This window comes from Platichthys flesus, chromosome 5 (genome assembly GCF_949316205.1).
Source record: "Platichthys flesus chromosome 5, fPlaFle2.1, whole genome shotgun sequence".
NCBI lineage: Eukaryota > Metazoa > Chordata > Actinopteri > Pleuronectiformes > Pleuronectidae > Platichthys > Platichthys flesus.
Window position 1 is genome coordinate 21,411,983 of NC_084949.1, and position 20,152 is coordinate 21,432,134.

At 44.2% G+C, this 20,152-nt stretch overlaps 1 protein-coding gene across 9 annotated transcripts in view; it reads left to right on the top strand.

Moving 5' to 3' along the window:
• The first annotated feature begins 790 nt into the window (after positions 1-790).
• Positions 791-20,152, top strand: part of dclk2a (doublecortin-like kinase 2a) — a 33,286-nt gene continuing 13,924 nt past the window's right edge. For 6 of the 9 annotated variants that reach the window (XR_009920721.1, XM_062387885.1, XM_062387886.1 and 3 more), the window contains exons 1-3: positions 791-1,571; positions 5,510-5,838; positions 19,422-19,551. Coding sequence is in view for 8 of the 9 variants with exons in the window: in XM_062387885.1 (XP_062243869.1) it covers positions 1,169-1,571; positions 5,510-5,838; positions 19,422-19,551 (862 nt within the window). In the remaining variant the exon portion in view is untranslated. Of the gene's footprint in view, positions 1,572-2,684; positions 2,912-5,509; positions 5,839-19,421; positions 19,552-20,152 lie in introns of those variants that run through there. The other 3 variants (XM_062387887.1, XM_062387889.1, XM_062387890.1) reach the window with 2 other exon arrangements.

The window sequence follows — 20,152 nt, forward strand, 5'->3', positions numbered from 1 at the left end:
ACTTCCGATAGAGCGTCCAGCAGAGAATAATTCATGGATCTTGATGATTCTGTTTAGGGTACTGACATTTATGAGTGTGTAAGGTTTGGTGCAGATCCTATAAAAAATCCAGATCAAGTGAATTTAAATGTTGTTTCACGTGGCAACTGTTGGGCCTTGAACACAACAAAGGGCCATTCTACATTGTTTGTTTATTAGAAGAATTACACAGCATCTATGGAACAGATTCCCATGAAAATTGCTGGTATAGGATTGTACATGGGATAAGAAAACCTTTTGTTGTAAGGGTGCACGGTAAAGAAATATTTGCAATTTAAAAAAAATGATCAACAGTCGATGGATTAATAGACATAAGGCCAGATAGATGAATAGATAGATGTTATTTATTACTTCAGTGACAGTTAAAGGTTCAATGAGTAGAGTGTAGCATTTAGTGACATCTAGTGGTGATTTTGCATGTTGCAGCTTAATCTCCCTCAACTCACCCTCCCCTTCCAAACATGAAAGAGAACCTGTGGTAACCTTCAGTTGTCATAAAAACTCAAAAGACGTTAAGTATGTCAAGTGAAAAACATGGCCACCTCCGTAGAGAGGACCCACTGCCTATGTAAATATAAAGGGTTAATTCTAGGGTAAAGAATCCCTCAGATCCCTTTCACTGACAGGCTGCACCTTTAAGGCTTCATGGTCCTCAGGTCCTAGACACACGAGCTGGAACGACGCTCGGGGCATTAGGACCCTGAGGCTGGGGAGGTTCCCTGCTCCCTCATTATCCAGTGATGTGACAGTTTGACTCAGACTCCAGTGAGAGGGAGGATGTGAGGGAAGAAGGAGCTGGTCTGCGGTCAGTCTGCTGCGGTGCACCCCAACTTTGGTTTGGAAACTCCACAGCGATGCCTGTCACACTCCGCTGCTGCTGCGCGTTGTAGCACTCGGATTACTGCTGCTCCTGCGGCGGGGTGTTGTAAGAAGATCCATTCATTCATCTGGATTCAGTGTCCGTGGAGGTGAAGAGTGGTTTATTGTTTGGAAGCTGGTTTTTGCAACGAGCAGAAGTTGCAGAAGCGAGTGCGCACACTGGTCTGGGAGTGACTGGAGACGCACACGTGCACGGACTCATTCTGGATTCAAGTGTGAACTGTTTGTTTTTCTGTCAGGACGATTAAACATGTCTCTGAGCAGGAGCATCGAGTTCGAGCACTTCGAGGAGAAGATGCAGCGGACGCCCAGGAACAACCCGGGCCCCGGGTCCGCGCATCCTGGCTCCAGGGGAAACGGTGCGGTCCCCAGCCCGGCTCACAGCGCGCACTGCAGCTTCTACCGCACGCGCACCCTGCAGTCACTCACCTCCGAGAAGAAAGCCAAGAAAGTGCGATTCTACCGCAACGGGGACAAGTATTTCAAAGGGCTGGTGTACGCCGTGTCCAACGACCGGTTCCGGTCCCTGGACGCGCTGCTCATGGAGCTGACCCGGTCCCTGTCGGACAACGTCAACCTGCCCCAGGGGGTCCGGAGCCTGTACGTGCTGGACGGGGGCAGGAGGATCAGCAGCCTGGAAGAGTTAGTGGAGGGTAAGGGTTGATGATGATGATGATGATGGATGCATTGCCTTCCTCTTGCCACTATGAAAGAGGCCTGGTTGCACGACAGACTAATGTGCATCGATCCAGACATGCAATCGATTATTATTTGTGTTAAAAGCTAAATTTTGCCTTGACTATTGGTCGACTGGCTCATGCAGATGTGCACTACAGCCTCGGGAAAGTGAGGCCAGGGGTTTGAGGTCAGGCAGGTCAAGTCTAGCTCCACAAAGTCCCCCCCCCCCCCCCCCCCCCCCCCCACACACACACACACAGAGAGAGTAGAACTCTGTCCATTTATCTCCAGGGGGCATTGCATTATAATGGATGCAATTGCAAATCTTCCCTCTTCATTCACCCAGTTTTCCATCCTTGACATAACTCTTGTGACATGTTTGACCCAGTGCCATGCATGCACACAAGGACCCCCCCCCCACACACACACACACACTCACACAGACTTCTCAGTGCAGATCCAGGCTTCTGCTCTTTCATCTCAGCTGGTCTTTCCCTTCCCTCCACTTTGAGTTTGTGTATTCCAAACCCACTGCCTGGGAGTAAATGTTTGATGACTGTGTGTTTTTTTGTTTTAAGGTCAATTTGCCGTTAAAGTCTTAATCTCCCCCTTGGGGCTTAAAAGATGGAAGATTCCCCCCCTTTTCCAATATCCACACTATCTGTTTATTGCTTGCCATGTAGAGCAAGGGGTGGGGGGTGGGGGGGGGGGGGTATTAATGGGCTTTAATGGACTGGAAACTGACTGATTGCAATGATTTTATAGTTTGAAGTAACAGAAAAGTCCAAGTTCCCAAACAAATGTGTTTTTTTAAAACCACTTTATCAGATGCAGCCGTTGCACTGCAGACTCACGATTTGTGCCCAGTCAGCAGTCCTCTCACTGTCCTGCTGTGTTGTCCTCCCTGCAGGGGACATTGACCTCTCTCCGTGATGAGTTAAGCTTCATGTCTGTCTGCTCCAACCTGCCCTGCAATCCTCTTTCCACGTGATGGGGTTACCGCCCGGCCACGCACACACACACAGGATCCGCCGACCTCTCGCTTGCAGTCGTTATTCTTATGTACTGGTTTAGTTTTGGTGTCACATCCTCCACGCCGCTCACTTCCTGTGCCGGGTCCCCCTGAGAGACCCGAGGAAGATTTAGGCCAGCGAGTGTCTGATCTCAATTTCTGTGGCATCACTACTTTGGCAAACTGCAGCAGGAGTTAAGTTGTTTTTTGGTGCATTGGCTTGATCCAGAGTTGTACCTCTGACCGACAACTCAACAACTAACTGCGGCCTCGTCTACACTACTGCGGATAGGTTTTTTGAAGGTAAAATCACACCAGTAGCTCATAAGTTCTTTAACCTATATCTTTGCTTATGAAATGGTTAAGGCAGAAGAAGCCTGTGATTGTGATTTGATTGCTACATTGTGATTAGACAAAACGTAGAGCGGCCATTGTTGTTTCTGTGGACATGCACAAAGTGAGCTGTGACATTATAGTTCCCCAAATTCTCTGTTGTACATGTGCACGTGGATACACAACCACTAAAAATATCTGTTTGAGTGATTCTTGTCTTCGTGTAGACGAGAAGCACAAACTTAGAGGAAAAAGTTTGTTCTACAAAATAGCTGCTAAAGGGTCAGTTCACCCAAATCACATAAGAATCCTCTTTAATCCTTCTTCTTACTGGCATTGACAGTCGGTGTCAAAACATCTCAAACATGAGACGGACTGCAGGTGGGCCGGCTCCAGTGTCTTGTCCTCGTCTCCTCACCCATCCAAATGGACAGACGGAGGGCACATTGCTGCACAGCTCAGCAGTCCGTCCTCCATTGACCGAGGCCTGCTGGGGCTCTTTTGTGTGCAAAGCCAATCAAGCAGCGTTCACATGTGTGCCCCTTACGGCCCGGACGGGAGCCAGCCAGCCAAATTGAACTGCTGCGCTCGTGGAAAACAACACAGGGAGGTAGCAGGAGCGGAAGCTTTGTGGTTTACTGTGTGGACAGTGTGCTGACAGTGGAACTCCAGATGGGACAATAACTTCGCAGACTGAAGGGTTTATTTTCTAGCAAATGGTGAGATGAAGTCCCCTAATGGGGATGTTCCACTCGGCTAAAGATTATGAGGAATTCCGGCATTAGAAATATTTACATTTTCTAGCTGTTTATAGAGTTAGCCCTGATAGAGGGATGTCACATCATGAGTCACGGTACTGAACCAAATGAGGAAGCTGAACGAGAACTTCCTCATGGGCCCTGAATCACAGAAAGTAGAGAGCGGCCCTCTATCGTCTGTGATTCAGGGCTCGTTCAGTTCATCAGAACACGTATCCAAAATAACATTTTGATGTTTACCTAAAATGAAAGCATATTTTTTTACGAAATCATTTGATTCCTGGGAATTTTCCAAGATTTGTCATCATGGCCTTTTAATTTTTAACAGTTGTAGGAGCCCCTCAGTCATGAATATCTTAAATGTCTCATTTGAGGAGATTTATAGATTTTTTTGCTCCAGGCTAAAAACTGAGCTGCATCCTGATTGTAAGGATGATGGATCCATGGAGGTGGATGTTGAAAATGCTCGACCTTTATATCTCTACATTGTTGTGGCCATGATAAATCTCATACTGCCTCATCACATTTTTATGATTCCCAGTTACTCTTCAGAGGTCTTATACTGGTGCCAGCTGTGTGACCACTGCAGTAGTTGCTGGTTAGGCAGCTCTGGTGAGGTCGAGCTCAGCTGTGGTGCAGATGAGGACAGCAGCCGGTGGCGGGCGGAGGAGGCGCGGCCTCACACATGACTGGGAGACGTAGCACCTGAGATCCCCGGGTCTCCAGGGAACACACTTGTCACCAGCTCTGACAGTTCCCCTCAGATGATTGACAGCCCCAGTTTTATTTCGTTCCCCCCCCCCCCCCAGCTGCGTCCCAGCTCTTTAATTAGCCTCTGGTTAATTGCAGGCTTAATAAAACCAGGTATCGTGGGACGCACTGTCTCAAACGGTCTTTTTAACACTCCAGCTCCGTTCATCTGTCTTGAGACATATCCAGCAACCAGTAAAAACAACTATTTACCCAAAGACAGTGGAAATGGTTTCACAAAGAACATTTTTCTAAAAGTTATTAACTGACATATTTGTGTGGTTTGTAGGATTTAAGGATTATGCTGCTTTGAAACGAACATGTCTGTTTGCTCCACGGCCAGCTTCATTATAATCTCTGAAAACAGATTGAAAAAGGACAGTGTGGCCAGATGTACAATAATTATTGTATTTTTATGATACATGGTGCCCTCTCTACGATAATTTGATCATTTTATGACACTTTTATGGATGATCAGTTGTAATCTGGTTGGTAAAATTACAAACAACAACTCGGACAGTGAAAGGTGAACAGAAGACCGTCTTGGCCCAGATATCCACCCTCTGCACCGGGGGGCCCAAAATGTTGGCCGTTGCCCCCACAGGCTCATTCTTTGTCAGACGACAGCCAATGGGCTCAGAGATTGACCTGATTACTATGCAGTTTTCCTAAAACACAACACCCCAGCCACTGGGTAAGTTATTATATTGCTGCAGTTGATGATATGGCAAAAACAATGCTCCACTATTGGATCCAATAAATGTGATCATGCTTTTCATTATGCAGAAAGAGGAATTATGTCTTTGCCTGTTGAGCAGTAGCTTTCCTCTTCAAGGACACTGACATACTTTAGAAATAGAACGGAGCCACCAGAGAAAATATGTGTCACATTCTTACTCACGCTGAAGAAACGCGTCGGCATTCAGGAACAACAGTTTCTCATCTAACAATCACTCCAAAACAACCCCCCCCACACACACACACACATTCTTGACGTGTGATGAATGCGTGTGGGTTTTGTGTTGACTATATCTACCCTCAACTCTCTGTCCTCCTCCAGGTGAGAGTTACGTGTGCGCCTCCAACGAACCCTTCCGACGCGTGGACTACGCCAAGAACGTCAACCCCAACTGGTCGGTGGGCTGCAAGACCGGCACCTCGCGCTCCCTCTCCTCCCTCATGCAGCTGGTGCAGCGCGAGTCCAAGGACTTCATCAAGCCCAAGCTCGTCACCGTGATCCGCAGCGGCGTCAAACCGCGCAAGGCCGTTCGCATCCTGCTCAACAAGAAGACGGCGCACTCCTTCGATCAGGTGCTCACCGACATCACCGAGGCCATCAAGTTGGACTCTGGAGCCGTGAGGAGGCTGTACACGTTGGAGGGCAAGCAGGTGAGTGTGTCAAGGAGAACACTTGCTTATGAGACTCAGTAGAGAGATACCTCCGCCAAGGCCCAACAGTTAAATCAGCCTTTGCCATATTACACACACGCATAGATATCAGTCCCCTTAATATGTCTATATTATTATAATAGAGACAGTTGGACATATATCAGTATAACAGAACATAAAAACAGAGACGGAAATAATTGTCAACAGACGCCTCTCTCGCAATGTTAAAGCAAGGGATGGAAACATTCTTGGATCCACCCCTTTTGTCCAGATCATACTACATCCTTGCACTGCGTTTCGTGGTAATCCATCAAGTAGTGTTTGCGCAATCCTGTTTTACAAACAAACAAACAAAAACAACCAACAAACAAATGAACAAGGGTGGGAACAAAACCTCCTTGGTCTGAAAGCATCATCGGAGTATGATTTACAACTGTCTCCTCTTGGGGAGATGACAATAGCATCCATAGAAACAATGTTCCTTCTGGTTCCTGCCAATCCATGAGCTCACAGACCACCATTACATAACACGGCCGTTACAGAGGGAGTTCCCTGCATTGTCTTCAGTGAGACCAGGTCGGACGACGTGCACATGAAAACCAGATGGACCTGCGGGGCTGAGCGTTTGAGCCGAAAGATTTTATCTCCAGAAACCGCTGTGATTTACAAGCTTCAGCTGTGTCAGCACATCGGTAATCACATCCTCCTTAATCATCCATACGTAATTACACAGTCACAGTTATTTCAACAAGGCGCTAATGAATACACTTTGGAGTTCAGGCCTTTCGGTATAGCCATCAGTGCAGTGTCCTCCGCACCTCGTGAAGCCGTCAGAGGCTGGTTACGCTAGAATCGGATCCGTCTGGGAATCGTTCACCGCTGTAACGCATCTGAGATTCTCATTGAAGGTCCCTGGTGGTGGGAGATGAGGTGAGCTCCAACACCCGGTGATTTATATCGAAGGTTCCTCATCTGGGAGTCTCCTGACATTATGATTATTGATTATATTGTTTTAACTCCTCTTGCAGAAGTGATTTTAAACAACTGCAGCTCGTGACAAATGTCAAGGATGAATTATACTTAAATAAATGACACATCACAAAGGAGGAAATGTATAAAAGTTAAGTTTTCAAACAAATCTTTTGAACCTTGACAGGATCTTGAAAAGGAAAAGTTAGGTGAACAGATGTGAGGTTGTGGAAGGGCTGGAATGCATTTATGAGATTCACATCATATTTATGAATATAGAGTTCTAGTTAGGACTAAACTTTTGAATGCAAAGATACAAATACAATAATTTTCACCAGTTTAACAGGTTTTATAGCAAAGGACATAAAACAGACCCCTGGGTAATGACAGAATAAAGTTTAAAAGGCAGGGAATATAGCTTAGACTATTAAATACAAGAAGAACTGCAACGTTTTAAAGCTTAAATAAGAATAATTGCTCCCACATTTCTGCTTTGCATTGCCTACAATGGATTTTTTTTAAATGAGTGAAAAAAATACGATTATTTTCCTTGTGACGCAGCAAATGGTCACATCGTGCGTCAGTGGATTTCAGGTTAGATATTCATGTTTACTGTCGGTGTTGCAGTGAAAAACGTGTTCATGAACAAAGGTCAAAATGGTCACCAAGTCTTTTCTCATAAAATCTAAAACAGCTGTTTAATTGTTAGTGAAATTCAACTGTATAATTAAATGAACAACTCCACTGAGCTGCGGATTATTGCTGAAATGGCTTTGACGTTTAGTTTACGTGAAACGGAACAATGTCCTCATTTAAAAAAAGTAAAGTCTGAAAAGCAAAAGAGCTGCTGTTTGTTTCCTGTGAGCCGACAGTCCAGATAAGTGACTCATGAGAATAGTGATTCTTATCTCTTCTGACAGAGCCGGACCAGAGTCCTCTCTGTCAGGCCAGCACCCAACAGGAACACAGATTATAAGGTTTGTCAGGGTTATTTAATAGTATCCAGAATATCACTGTATATTTAACTTAATCACAGCTTAAAGTTTAATGTGCTGGATGCTCTTAAACTTGTTTGTTTCTGTGGCTGTGGAGCAAAGGTCTGTCTGAACCCTAAGAGAAAATCAGCCGAGCCCGACCCCAACATGACGGCTGTGTTGTTTGTGTCTGAATAAATCAAGTAGAGAGTCCAGCCAGCGAGACCAAACCCGACATTAACCCAGATATCATTTGAAACCTTTGTGCGAACCCGGCTGGCCTTAGATCAGCTGTCTACACTCTAAGATCAGGCAGATCTGATGCAGTAAGTTCCCGTTCCCTTTTCCTTCTAGCTGCGTATTATCTTTCAAATCATCAATCAATCATTTTAGTTGTGACTGTGGAGATACACTCTACTATTTCAAGTTCGTATATTCCCAATGACACATCACACAACTCACACCGACCACATCATGTATCTTCTTCAGATTCTCCCCACAGGATTTGAAATGATAAACACGTCAGCCATTACTCACAGCCGTCTCTTATTTCAGCGTCATTTGATGAATGATGTCTTCTTTTCCTTCAACATGAATCCTTCAGTCTGACACCAAGTGCTCAAGTCCTCCACAGCATTTCCTCCTTTGGATACAAGCAACAGATTTCAGATTTAATAATTCATTTTAGAGTTGAATGTTTATATGTATGAGTCAAGTAGTGTTTCTGAAGATGATTCAGGGGATTTAAAGCCTTTTCTGTCTGAAAACCTTTATGTGAACAAGTTACACACACTTAACAAATGCTTCTTCTCTCCTGGAGCAATTTACTTCAGGATATTCTTTTCAGCATCAGACAGAATGTGTGTTTCACATCTGTCAGTGCAACGACCCCAAAGCTAAAGCGTGAATGTCCTCGCCATGATGTCTTTTGCTTTTGACCCGTGTTGGTCTCTCGGCTGCATCAGGATCGTCTCAGGATCGAATTAAAAGTCTAATTGGAGGTTTTAACCCATTAAGCCTGTAACTTGAACCGAAGCACAGAGCTGGACACCTGACAACATCCTGTCCATTACAGCAGCAGTCACTTTAACACAGTGCATGCACTCTGTAATCTAGGCTGAGGGGATTCTTCTTATTCCCAGGGGAAAATAATATTTCACATATGACAACATAGTCTTTATTTCTTCTAGTCTTTATACATGTTACAATGTCAGACAAATTATCGCATGTTTAAAAGATGAATCTAGTTTTTGGGAGATTTGTGTCAATCCATAAAGGAACAATAAATTCCTAAGATTATCGACGACATGCATAAACCCATAAATGTGTCAATATATAGTGATTTTTTTTCCTTTCGGGGTTGAATAAATTAAAATGACTAATTTCCTGTATTTTGTGCTGGACAGTGTTTTATATCTTGGCTGTAGAGCAGAGGGCGTTTCCTAATGTCAGTTCCAATACCGTCAACACAAACATTTTGGGAAGCATGTTGTCCTTCAAACCACCGAGCCGTACCAGAAAATCGATATCTGTTTATCACTCTCATCCAGCCCAGAGTGAAATCAGTGTATTGTAGAGTTCACTGGAGGCCAGGGAAATGTTTTCCATCCGAAGTGAAAAGAATATTCTGTTGTGTGTATTTGAAAATGACACAGAGGCACAGAAACAGACACCAAACCAATGACACTCCTGTGGATGTGCGCTCCACACACACAAAGATACCCCTTGTTACAGTGACATCATCCTGGCCTTTATAGCCGTCATTTCGATTTTTATAATGCACTCAGTATTATTAGGTTCCCAATAAAACAACCCTGCAGTTATCTATATTAAAAGTTATAAAGTTGGGTTTTTACTGGAGCTGTAGTTTGTGGTGCTGTTAAACCCAAAGATGGCTCAGAAGGCTAAACTGACAGTGTGTGTACAGAATATTGAAGCAACTATGTTAAGTTACTCGGGTCATATATTAATTATATTATATTTGTTTCATTAAAAACGTGGAAAGTTAAAGAATAAGAAAATAAATCTCATGTTGTATAAATTCATAAATACAAACAAATCTTCTTTTGTTTTAGGTGTCATAACTTTATTGAAGGTGTGTGTCACCAAATATGATCAGGTCTTTAAATGAGACTCACAACATACCAGTAACACATGGTAACCCAACTAATCCCATAGATTCTAAAGAAGGCTTTACTTTGCTCTCCTAGAAAGTAAAGAACCCACCCCTTCACCCCCCCACACAAACCACACACCCCAAATGCCTTCCAGCAGCAGCCTGCCATCTGCTCCTCCAAAAATCAAATCACAGGTCCCAGCCATCCGGCACGCCCCCACCCACTGGTATACAAACACACACACACAAGCACACACACACACACTTGCCACCACCGGATAATTAGACTTATAACCTGGACGGGGCGTTAAAGTGCAGCTGTCAGGTGTGTTGGTGTGGATGGGTGTGTGTGTGTGTTTGTGTGTGTTTGTGTGTGTCTAAGCATCTTCAAACAACCCATCTCTGTCCACTCTCCTTCCTCAGACTGAATGTTAAGTGTAGGCGTCCGTTATCGGGGCCAAAAGAATCAGCTGCTGCTTTTCAGAGAAAATCCTGTTTTACATCTCAAAGCTGAGCGGGCAGGCAGAAAATAAGATTTCACTGTCTTTTCATTGTTTGATCAATGAATTCATTAATTCTGGGAACAGCTAGCAGTTCAGGACTCACTCCACTCTCTCTCTTTTATGTAGAAATCTTTCAGGAATAATTAAACAGTGGAAATAGTGATAAAGAGGAGACCATAAAACAGAAGGAGCGAGTGTTGCCTTTCACAAACCTGTTCACCCAGTGATGTTATCGGGTTGACAGCCAGTCTGCCCATTAACCAGAGGCCACAAGCAGAACCAGACTATTTAGACTGCTGAGCTGTGAGGGCTGAAATACTCGACTCTCTCTGAAATCTTTAAAGACCTTTTTCAGTTCATACAACCAGCTGAAGAATGGAGATGAAATGGGACAGATGTATTGTGTCTTCTGTAATAATCTGACACAGGTATGGAAAAGCCTACAGGAGCGATCTTGGTCTATGAAAAGTAAAATTCACACTTCTTTTTTTTCTTCCTCCCAATCTTTATCGCTCAGTCTGGTCAGCTCGTTTGAGTGAAATCCTTCCGGGCAGGTGCATCAGAGCTGAAGGTCACTCTCAGGTCTCGGCACTGCAGCAGTTTCAAATTGTCCCAAACAATTTGACCCCACGCTGTGAGTGAGAGCTGCAGAAAGGCAGAGAGAGACAACTCAATACACAAAGGCTCCGTGCGCGATTCTTAACATTGTTTTCATCAGGCTAAGCAGCTGTGTAGATGTGGGGAGAGGGTGGAGGAAGGAAGGAAGGAAGTCTTTATGTAGTTACCATCAATTAAAATCCCCTTAAAACCATTAAAAACACATGTTTAGACCAAAATCTAAACGCTCCACATTGTATCTACCAATTCCATTTAAATAAGAGCTTCATTTTCATCTTTAATATATTCTATTCAGTTCTGTGCAAATTTATTTATACCTTCATGAGCAATTACAGAAAAACTCTGGAGTGAAAACACATCTCAGATGATAGAAATTGAGCACTGGAAGGATCCCACTCTCACAGCAAGTTGCAAAGTGTTAAATGCACAGTGATCCTCCTGAAAATATCTCTTTTCGAGAAACTTAAAGTTTTCTATCATTATGGCCCCATTGTTGGACATGGGTCACTTTCTTATCAGACCACCACTGTGCACATGATGAGAAAGTTATCTTAGTAAATACCCTGCACCACACAGAGAATAAAGTTCTTTAGTGAAAGTTGCCCCTTGAGTATCTTATTAAAAATCCTCTCAGAACCATATAGAACCATATACAGTTATTATTCCTGACACATTACAAAGACAACAGCAAGAGTTGGATGTTCCTGGTTTGCTGAGTTTTGAGGGCATAGTCTTGTACGAGGGGTGGGGGGGTGGGGGGGGGTGAGTGGACGTTGGTTAGCGTGACATTGATGCATCGTGGCGTCCCCTGGAATAACACGCTTCTAATCATGACGGCCCCTTGGCCCCAATACTCCCAACCGGCCCGTGGTGGTGGGAACGTGGTTTTCTTTACACTCAGTTAAACACTAACACGGTTTATATTTCTGTGTCTTAATTCTGCCCACCTTCTCATCGTGTTGACGGTGAGATCTTGTCGTGTACTCGTGGCTCTGGCAGGTTGGTGGAACACGCTGGCCGATCCAGACAGATTACACTGTCTCACTCTCTGACCAGAGGCAAGGCCACACGGGCTGCGTCTGAATGTCGGGCTTGAGCTGCTTTCAGGGCCAAGTCTGGATTAAAACGCCGGCATTTAGGTCAACAGCCATGAAATGTGCATGGCCACCTATTGTTCTGTGCTGTCATTAGCATACACAGCCCCATGTGACACGTGACACCGGTGCACTGACACCATCCAACCAGGAGTATTCACTGAAAGTCTATTATGTCGTTAAATATCATATGGAGCTCTACAGAAACCTATTTAGCTGGATAATTGAAAAAGTACTGCACTCAATACTTAGATATACAATTAAATATACTGTTTCTAATGTTTATATTGTGATTGGTCTTTCATTTTATCCCATGCAGAATCTTTTCTCCTCGTATTTAACCTGCTTGTGCTCTATGTATCTTATCTGTGCATGTACACAGGAAGAGCGATCCTTCCTCTGTTTGCTTGTCTGTTTGCCTTTGGGGGGGTTCTGAGGAAGGGACTTGAACAGGATGTGGAGTATGGTGACCCGGAGAGCTCAACATACCGTACCAACATTGGTTGTCTGGGTTTTTGAAGGTTTTGAAGTGGTTGAAGATCTTGTTTTTATTTAGTTTGTGTGTGTTGTTCTCTCAGGGTTTGGATTAGTAGTAAATTCCTCCAAGATGAACTTGCATATAATATGGTGCATGCACTGAGGTGTTCATATAATGTTCATTTGAGTAAAAGAATCATTCTTGCACATGTGGGTTGTATCAGCTTGAGGCATGAAATCTGTATCTGTAGAGAGAAAGTAAAAATCTGCATTAAAAAACTTGTATGAATAAGACTGATTTGACTTTCAAAATAAAAGCTTGTCAGCGACAAAGTTTGCACAGCTTTCATTGATAGGAAACTGCATTGACTTCCATTCAATGTACGTTTTTCCATATCAGGATCACGATTTGATCCCTAGAAGGCACAAACGCACAATATGCATCAGTCTTGTTCCTTAGTCTTTGTGGGCAACTCACACATACCAAGAGCAAAAGTGTGTGTGTGTGTGCTATCCGTTCAGAGGTTCTGGCAGGATACCCTGCACCGACCGACGGGAAAACAAAGAGCCGGCAGACGACAGAGAGCCGGGTGTCAGGGGGACACGGGGCTGTCGGCTGTGCACAGAGTGTAAAGGCTACAGAGAAGGGGGGGCGGGGGGGGCAGCCCATTGTGTGCTGTGGGGGCTCTCACTCTCAACCACTTGTTTTGTTTGTCCAAACCTGGCTCACATCCATTCTTTGCCTGCTGGGCTCCTTCAAGAGAGTCGCCATCATGATCTGGTCGGGCTGCATTCAAACCCCAGACCAGACACATTGTTCCTCTACTGGAGTTTAATCACGCAGGCGAGCTCTGACGGCCTCGGCAAGATTCGGCACATCGATGCGAGGAATGGTTTTTGCACGGGGCAGATCATCATGGGATTAATCCAAGTTTTTCTGACAACTGAAGCGTGTTTGTTTTACTGATGATGAAGTTTCACTCGCACATCAGAAAGTGAGCTGGAACTCGTGGCTGATCAGTATGGAGGCCACAACCTAGGAAAGACGAGATACACCCAGAGCTGTTACAGCTGCTTGTCTGTATGGCTGTGCAGCCCGTGTTATTGAAGTCGTTTTGTTTGGTTTAATTGGCAGTTTGAGGATTATGTTAATTGTCAACAAAACAGCGTGTTATGCATCTCTTGTGGATTTCATAGAACCTCCAAGATTCTGCCGGTCTCCCTCTCTAAACAACATTGGTGATCTACTGAGGCTCATTTGGATAAAACAGTTGTTTATGCATGTTTAGACTTATACTCCCGCTCCCTTCATTCCTCCCCTCACAACTCCCTTTGAGAATAAAGCACATTCAGACACCCGGAGGTTATGGACTGTGATGTCTCTCTGTCTGAGTGCAAGAGTCTCTGAGAGCCAGAGAGCTGTGTAATGTGTGCTGCATTCAACCGGGCCAGTGTGTGGGAGAGTTCACTGCACTGGATTGTAGTTTCCCCTTAAACAAATGTGGGGAAAGTGCAAATTTGTGTTTATACTTCTTTTGTTCTGAAGTGTCTTGTGGATGGAGGGATGGATGGAAAAACAAACGTAAAGTGCAAGTCGGGTCATTCAATGAGCCTCGAAGTTTGAAATCTTTTGGGGAAATAGTCACATCTCCTTTTATATGGTTCACAGAGAAATGGTTCACATTGTGTTTTAAAGGTCTTTCACAGGTCCATATTTATTTAAACATTGATATCTGGACTTTGTGCTCAAATCATAGTTTTTAAGCAGAATAGTAACTACATTTAGTGGATATGATATGTTTAAATGTTGAAGTGGGGAAGACTTGGGACAGAATGACCCACTATATAAATAAAAACCTTTAAGATAAGAGTTGGACAGTACAACAGGAGCTGAATTATTGCACTGGGAGTATGTGACTGTATGTCCCAGACCAGTTAAGAATCCACATGAACTAAAAGAAGTCAGAAAAGTCTCAAATTATAAATGTTTTTTATATGTTATTTAAAGGATAAAAAAGTCCTTGATGAATGAATGAAATCCAAAATTCCCAAAATTTATGAAAACCCAGAGAAGACGATTCTCAAATATGAGTGAAGCGTACGTTTCCTCTTCGGTACATTCAGTGAGTTATGGTTTCTCCCTCATCTCATATCAGTGTGGTTTGTGTGTCAGTGTTTTCACACTTGATAGAAATTTGAATTCGTCAAAAAAGCGAATTATTCAGTAGCTAATGATCAATGTGACTAATGTAGTGACTCCACACGAGGGGAGTTGATGATTCTCATTGCTCATTTGCGTCTTGGCTGCTTTACACGTGTCCGAGATTTACGACTCTAATCCAGGGGAATTAAACGTCTCTGGATGCAGCCTCTGCCTGAGTGAGAGTCGAACACAGATAATGACCCGATGGGCTTTAGCTTAAACATCACCCCGACAAACTTAATAAGCACCCGGCCATCTGCATGTTCTCGTGGTGGCGCTTTAAATCGTTCCCGGTTCCCTGTGTTGCAGCAGGAGCAGTGTGTAGGCTGACCTTCCCCAAGGTAAGAGGCGGAGACTTTGATCTCCCTGCAGGTTATTTTGGTCTCTCCCTCAGGATCCCTCCCACTGTATTTGGCTCGTTTGGTGATGCTGGTTCTGGAGGTAGAAGGGGGACGATGATACCGAGTGATTACAGTGATCATCCTGTCGGCCATGACAGGGGCAGCCTCCGTTTTCATGTGTGTGTGTGTGTTCACCAGGGATTTGTGGTCTGTTCTACTAAATATAACAGTTCGATTAGTTAAGCACAAGTAACTATAACCCCCCCCTCCTTAAGAACTAGATGCAGTGTATTGATACTGTATGTGTGGTAACTGTCCTTTAATAATGGATGTTTTGGATTATTTCCACCGGTGCAGTGTTGTTAATCTGTTTTGAATGGCCTGGTTGTGTGGCCTGTGGTGACGCTGGTTGCGCAGGACTCGGTCCATAGAACCGTGAAGCTGCACCCCCCCCCCCCCCCAAGTTTATTCAAAGTTCAGTGGAGCTGGACTCAGGACACACAAAGTCCAGAACTATGGTTATTGCTGTGAGCAACTAAGTGACTTAACTCAAAGTTTAGTGATATTGAATGTATCGTTGCATATTCGCCTCCAAATATGACTCTGCACTTTCTTGGACCCTTAATAATGCACATGGCAATTGTGAAGTTAGTAAGATAGATAGATAGATAGATAGATGTTTTGTAGTTTTGCACTTTATGTGATCATCTTTAAAAATGTTATTGGTCTAATGAACAGATCCATTTCAATTCCTTCTCTTTCTGCTGAAACACTTTGAGCATTTATCCCCTCTGGTGCTGATTGGGTCATAAAGTACAGCAGGCGAGACGAAGGACACAGACGGATGGTGAGTGCAAGAGGAGGTCAGACATTCGAGAGTGGGGCGGGCGGGCTGGTGGGGGGGTTGTGACATCGTGGAGGGCAAACTTCAGTTTACCCCCCCAAGACATGTCAGCCAGCCAATACAGGACCCTGCAAACAGTTGACTTCACTTGATTGGCTGAGACAAGCTCTGCCAGTGCGGCGCTGGTGCTGGGGAGAGCCATCGGCTGTTTACCCTGGTGGTGGTTTGGTAAGAGCAAAGAGCAACATGGACAATGAGGTCTGACCTTCACACACTTCTTTACTCTGCGCTGCATCATCCTCTGCAGAGATTTTGAACTTCTATATTTATGGACAACACCCAATACATCCACTTATTTACTGAATGTATAAAACCTTTTGCAGTTATAACCGCAGCGTCAATATCTGCTGAACCTTTCAGAGGCATCACAGGTCCACAGGCGTTCAGGTCAACCCTAACCTCTATCCCTGTTCCCTAATGTAGGTTCAGACATTCATGATGATACCGGGATTCCCATCATCCTTGATTTTAATTTGATCAAAGAAATGATGTTGTGATATTTCTCTTCTTAATGACCAATTAAAGTGAATAATACTCTGAGTCCCATTCACCCTTTCAAACGAGCCTTTATGCAGCACTAAGCACTTCTCTATCAGTCATCAGGGACCATTCTTAGTTCCTTGTCGAGGGAACTTTGACATGCAAGCTGGAGAAGCTCGGGATCGAACTGACCTTCACATTAGTGGACAACCCACTCCCCTCTACCTCCTGTCGCCCATAAACTAGATAGAATCACTTTCCACTAAATTCTCAAAGGTTTAGTTCTGAGACAGCATCAAACTTAAAATGCCATAATTTCACTGACTCCGTGTCATTGAACGTCATTTCTCGACCACTTGACCTCTGTTCGTTGTAGCCTCTTATAAACCCCTGTCCACTCGGGGAACTATTTGTCTTCATTTCCCTGCATTCCCCTGGGCGTCACTGGCCGGCTGAAATGTACTCCATCACAGGCACCGCACTGCTCGCCCTGCAGAGAGAGAGGCGTTCGCTGGGATGAGTGTAAATCAAAATACAGCCATGGGCCTTCTGCACCAAGAAAAACACCACAACAGCCCCGAGTTTCTTTTCTTCACAGTCAGCCTGTTGCCTCAGGGGACGAGGGGACAACCTGCCCAAGGCCTGAATCTCACATTAAAGTAAAAGGATATTTTTAAATGAGAAATAGCATGTTATCTATATATTTAACCGTCTCTTCTTGTTATGGCTCACACCACAGCAGAGTCCATTAGTGCAGCACACATCCAACAGACCCAGAGGGCTGGTACTGTGGTGATTCCGACACCTGTGCCCTGACAGTATGTTGTTAGCGATCAGCTGCCAAGTTCCAGACTGAGAGCCGGACTAAAGAATGACATCCACTCCAGCTATGTTAAACCTCCGATAATGTGCCACACCTCACAGGGACACAGTCATTCACTTCCAGTTTGTCCACTATGGCCAAAACGGACATGTTAAGGCCATGAAATATATTTTTATGTGAATGTAGGACACACAGAAGTGTCATGTTTAGTGTGTTATTTATTATTAATGGGTGTGTAATTGAGTTCACTGAATGATGCATACTTCCGGTGTTATAGAATACTAGCCTTTAGCTTATATTGGTTCTTTTGTTCAACGTTCTTACTTTACCTCCACTTCTGTTTCCTTCCCTTAAGACCTTTAGCTTTTTCATCAGTTCTTCTAACGCCCACTCTCACTCTCCCTCTCCACACACACACACACACACACACACACACACACACACACACACACACACACACACACACACACACACACACACACACACACACACACACACACACACACACACACACACACACACACACACACACACACACACATACAAACACACACTTTCCCCCACTGTGTCAGCCCCCAATCTCCCCTTGAAGATCCATCTGCCCATAATCTTCAGCCATGCTGCAGCTCTCCTGCTCTTGTTTCAAATGTATGTGTGTGTGTGTGTCTCTGTGTGTGTCCATGCATGGACGTATGCCTCTCAGTGTGTGGGTGCACTTGCATGTGGAGGGATGATGAACAGATCTTCTCCTCCTGTGTCCTCCTACTTGTCCACCTACAGTCACCAAAGGATAATCCTAGTGTGTCTGTGTGTGTGTGTTTGTGTGGGCACTCTTCGCAGTATTTTATAAGTAACTCGTGTTTCCATCTCCAGGGGTGGGAGGTGGGTGTAAGTGGGAAAAGCTCTGGGAGCTGCAGAGAACACGAGGATCACAGCGTGAGACAGAACAGGAAAAGCCAAAAGACGAACGACCCGGCGGCAACAACACTAACTGTCCTGCTGTCCCTGCTATGACTCGGCACTGACTCTGCAGTATTGTGGATGTCAGGGTGTGTTGACCTCAGTGTGTACTGTTCCCTCAAAGCATTACGCAGCAGGAACAACTGCAGTCACTCATACAGCTGAAGCAGTGAAATGACTGAACGCTGGTGGAATCGTATAAAATAATGCAAAATCATGTGAATCCCTGGAACAGTGAAAACACAATGAAACTCCGTAGACCTTTTATAAAAGAAACTGGTAAATAAATGACCTTGAAAAATGAGGAGCAACTGAGTTACATCCCTGAACAGCAGTAACAAGTTATTGGCTTTCTCTTGTGCTGTAGTTCAAACTAATTGGAAGGAACCTGCTCTGTAGAATAAACTGAACATGTGCAAGGTGCTGATGTTGTTCTTTAATGAAGAGTAAGACTTAACATTCAAAAGAATATGTTTTAAAAGATATTTATTTTTAAACAACAATATAAGGTAGTTAGAGGCCCTGTTCATATTCCTTTAACATCAGACTTAAATGAGCAGATCACAAGTGGACATCTGCAGATCCAGTTCAGTTTCAAACCTGTGTCTCCACCTGCGTCTCCAATAACCACCTGTGTACTTTGAGCAGTCAACTGATCTGATCACCTGAGACGGATGGTGATGACGAGTCGGAACGGGGCCGAGGTGCACGTGAGCTGCACCTGGACCAGTTTCAAAGAAGCTGCGTTTATCTGAAACGTGTTCATCCTCATGGCCTAAACAATGCAGTGAATGTTTTTCTTTACTCATGCAGCTATAGGCTTCCTCTTTACTTTTGCTTGGGACAGTAAATCAGTAGACAAGTGTTAAACCTATGTGTTGCATTGTAATGTTATTTTAAAACTTCTGACCTAGTTATAGTATTTTAAGATTAACTATGTTTTGGGTCTGAGCAGTTGATAAAACTTTGAACAGGAGTACATGGCTCCCAGTCCAATTCTCTTGTATTGCTTCTTGTGTGAAGGATCCAATCAATTCTTTCAAACCACCACTGAAGACAAAAGACGAACGTCTCTCTGGATATGTATTTGACCGTCTCTTCCCCCCCCCTTCCTCCTCCAGCTCACCTGCCTGCAGGACTTCTTCGGGGACGATGACGTGTTTATCGCGTGCGGCCCGGAGAAGCACCGCTACGCCCAGGACGACTTTGTGTTGGATCACAGTGGTAAGGCTTCCACAGCCTTTATGACTGGTAGGCCTGACTAAGACTAACTCAACCTCCGTCTCCCTCTGTGTTTGTGTGTGTGTGTGTGTCTGTGTGTGTGTGTGTACGCATGTTATAGCATCCGTTTCCTTCTCTCCTTCTCTCACATGTGCTTGCAGCTCTTTTCCTATTGGAAGTTGACAGCCAGCTATGAGATCTTTGTGTATAAATTAAGAATCATTTGTCTAATCGTTCATTTAACAGTTTAATCCACATTATTATAGTAAATTTAGATTTTTGTTTCAAGTTAATTTAACTCTTTGTTCATCATTGACGAAAAGTTAACGGTGATCCACATCTTCTTGCTGCCAGGTGCATTGCAAGTGATATTCCATATTTGTGCTTCCCCTGTGTAAGCCGTTGTGTTCAGTCATTGTACATGTATTTTTAGAATTGTTTACAAACATGATCTCTGTTCACCAACCCACTGCACTTCAGTAAAGAGGACAACCTCACAGGAAGGAAAAAGAAGTTTGTTTTCGTAAAAGTCCTAAATATTGTCGTCCCTTTCATATGTTGTGTTGTTTTGTCAGGTTAGCTCAGCACAGGGAGACATATCCTAACACACGCTGAGCTAACTGCTGCTGAG